The sequence below is a fragment of the Opisthocomus hoazin genome, chromosome 26 (genome assembly GCF_030867145.1).
Source record: "Opisthocomus hoazin isolate bOpiHoa1 chromosome 26, bOpiHoa1.hap1, whole genome shotgun sequence".
Lineage (NCBI taxonomy): Eukaryota > Metazoa > Chordata > Aves > Opisthocomiformes > Opisthocomidae > Opisthocomus > Opisthocomus hoazin.
In genome coordinates, this window is record NC_134439.1 from 8,138,615 (window position 1) to 8,141,926 (window position 3,312).

The following is a 3,312-nucleotide window of genomic DNA, read 5'->3' on the forward strand; positions in this document are numbered from 1 at the left end:
GGAAAGTAATTTCCAAAGCTGCAGGTCTGATCGGCTGCACGGTCTACCTGAGGGTTTCCCTGGGAAAGGCCCCTGAAATGGTGGGGCCTGTGAGCCTCAGCCGCAGGGAGAGGGGCCCTCCAGAAGCAAGAGCTGCCTGCCAGGGAGGGCTCACAATTGCTGCTGGATGCAGAAGCAGTTCTCAGTGCCAATGCCACCTGCCAGTGCGGCCAGCAAGATGCACTCCTCAGTCGGGCAGTGGTTGGACTCCCCATTATCTGCAGGGCACGCTTGAAGGCTGAGGAGGACATTTGTGTGCAGGGATGCAGCAAGGCAGGCCCTGATGGCTGCTGGCTCTGCAGGAGCCAGGGACATCTTCCTCCGCTGCAAGGGACAGTGTCTCGAAAGGAGCCCGCTGCCCGTGTCTCACCCACCCCTTCCTCCATGAATGCTGATGGCTCTCCTTCGGGCCTGCAAGATCTCTCCTGAGCAACACCATTCTCTCTGGCAGCCGGAGAGAGCCTCCAGAGAGAGAAGCACCACGCAGAGGCCCAGGCTGGGATGCAGCAGAACTTTAATGAGTAGAAAGAGGGAAAGGAGGTCCTCTGAGTGGCGGCCATGACACGGGGAGCACCAGCAGTAGCTAGGAGTCTTTTGCCCTTGGCCAGGGTGGAGTGTGCACTGGGTGTCTGTCTGCCTGCCTGCTTGCCCCCAAGGGGCAGAGGCGCAGCAGGTCCTTCTTCAGATGGGGCTTAGCAGGTGCTCATAGCCCAGGGGAGCAGAAGACCACAGAGAAAAGAGAGAGAGAAAAAAGAGCGAGAATCAGGCAAGTCAGACAAAGGCCATGTTTTCAGAGAGCCCAGGGTGGCCTCTTCCTGCCTTCCTTTGCAGGTGGAGGCGTGAATGATCAGCCCCTCTGAAAGCGACAGCCATGCTCTCCATGATCAGTCAGTTACTGTCTCGTGGGCTTCTGGGGGTCCTTCTGTGCGGCCTTCTACGGCAGACTTAGCAGGGGAGGCATGTTCTGCCACAGTAGCGGCTGGTAATGCAGGAGAGATCAAAGCCTCCGGAGGAGATGGGCACTCCCTCGGAGCTGAGGATGCTGCCAACAGCAGCGGAGGTGGAGGATCCCACAACGGTGTTCTGCGGGAAGGAGCTGAGGATGGGTCCGGGCAGGGTCACCACCACGGGGGAGGGCTCGATGACGACGGTGGAGCTCTGGCACTGTCTGAAACAGGGCTCATTGCAGCTGTTGGCCAGCGGGGTTGGGCCGCAGGGCTGGCATGGCTGGCAGGGCACGCACTGGTTGTAGCAGGACATCTCGTAGGGCTGGAGGTGAACCTGTGAGAGAGGGCAGTAAGGGGCATGGCGGTGTGTGACATGTAGCCTGTCCACCCAACGCAAGGGAGCCAACGCATGTGCTGAGTGGCGAGCCGGAGGCTGTGCAGAGAGGCCCACGCACCTCCTTGCCTTTCCCCCTCGACGCTGTGCAAAGAGAACCAGACCCAGGAAAGCTTTTTCCTAGCCAAGAGCCTAAGAGTCCCCTCAGCCCACAGCCCCAGCCTCTCTCCACACCAGACCTTCTCCCCGCTTCCCCTCCCAGGAGAGGCAGCCCCAGGCCCCAGCATAGGACAGAGCTTCCAACTCACTTGCTTCCAAAGGAGAAGGAGGGGAACGAAGCGGATGAGAGAGTGAAGACCTGCAATGGCTTTTATACTGGTCCTGCACTGCCCCAGGGCCAGAGGAATCCTCTGTGGAAGTAATAATTTTCTGAGAAGCTCATCTGAAATGCAAAACACCCCAGTTAATGATACACAGACTGTGTTTTGGTTTCCTGCATGGCTGCCTTTGCATGTCCTTGTTTGGCCTACGACCGATCTGTGGCCACTTGCCAGCCCTGGGGACTTCTTTGGTTGCCCCGTGCACAGCCAGAGTCATGGTAGTATCTGCATCAAAGCACACATTCACACTGAGCAGTGCTGCTTTTCTCCTGGGCCTGAGAGCTGGGGCCACTCTCTCCTTGTTGACACCAGTGGCACTTACCTTTTTTGTGCCCAACTGCAGTCGACCAGGGAGCCTTTTGCCCTGCTGGCAATGACTGTGAGGGTTATATCCCTGGCCACCTCCTCTGTCTGGCAGTCCACTCTGCTGCTTTTTCCTCTCTTCCCCTAAAGCTACTCAGGGGAGGCCTTGGTGTGCCTGTTGGCCTTGTCTGCTCTCTGGGCTCTCACTGGGGGTCCACTGCCAACACCAAACCCATTAGTGTGTCCGGGGCTGTGTCCTGTGACTTCTGATCACGTGACACTGTGGACCCCAGGGCTGGCACGTGGCCACAGATCGGTCGTAGGCCATGACTGCAAGCAGGAAGAGCTGGGCCACACGGGTGCCAGGAGACTCAGCCTTCAAGGGGGATCAGGTATGGCCAAACAAGGACATGCAAAGGCAGCCATGCAGGAAACCAAAACACAGTCTGTGTATCATTAACTGGGGTGTTTTGCATTTCAGATGAGCTTCTCAGAAAATTATTACTTCCACAGAGGATTCCTCTGGCCCTGGGGCAGTGCAGGACCAGTATAAAAGCCATTGCAGGTCTTCACTCTCTCATCCGCTTCGTTCCCCTCCTTCTCCTTTGGAAGCAAGTGAGTTGGAAGCTCTGTCCTATGCTGGGGCCTGGGGCTGCCTCTCCTGGGAGGGGAAGCGGGGAGAAGGTCTGGTGTGGAGAGAGGCTGGGGCTGTGGGCTGAGGGGACTCTTAGGCTCTTGGCTAGGAAAAAGCTTTCCTGGGTCTGGTTCTCTTTGCACAGCGTCGAGGGAGAAAGGCAAGGAGGTGCGTGGGCCTCTCTGCACAGCCTCCGGCTCGCCACTCAGCACATGCGTTGGCTCCCTTGCGTTGGGTGGACAGGCTACATGTCACACACCGCCATGCCCCTTACTGCCCTCTCTCACAGGTTCACCTCCAGCCCTACGAGATGTCCTGCTACAACCAGTGCGTGCCCTGCCAGCCATGCCAGCCCTGCGGCCCAACCCCGCTGGCCAACAGCTGCAATGAGCCCTGTTTCAGACAGTGCCAGAGCTCCACCGTCGTCATCGAGCCCTCCCCCGTGGTGGTGACCCTGCCCGGACCCATCCTCAGCTCCTTCCCGCAGAACACCGTTGTGGGATCCTCCACCTCCGCTGCTGTTGGCAGCATCCTCAGCTCCGAGGGAGTGCCCATCTCCTCCGGAGGCTTTGATCTCTCCTGCATTACCAGCCGCTACTGTGGCAGAACATGCCTCCCCTGCTAAGTCTGCCGTAGAAGGCCGCACAGAAGGACCCCCAGAAGCCCACGAGACAG

General features: G+C 58.7%; 1 protein-coding gene and 1 pseudogene across 1 annotated transcript; one reads left to right on the forward strand and one right to left on the reverse strand.

Annotated features, from left to right (window-relative positions):
* Positions 1–984: 984 nt before the first annotated feature.
* Positions 985–1,762, reverse strand: LOC104326219 (feather keratin Cos1-1/Cos1-3/Cos2-1). Its single transcript, XM_009937543.2, is given in 3 exon segments — positions 985–1,320; positions 1,629–1,721; positions 1,724–1,762. Coding segments are annotated over 3 exon segments (468 nt in total).
* A 722-nt stretch (positions 1,763–2,484) lies between these two features.
* On the forward strand, positions 2,485–3,262 carry LOC142364382 (feather keratin Cos1-1/Cos1-3/Cos2-1-like; annotated as a pseudogene).
* The last annotated feature ends 50 nt before the right edge of the window (positions 3,263–3,312 follow it).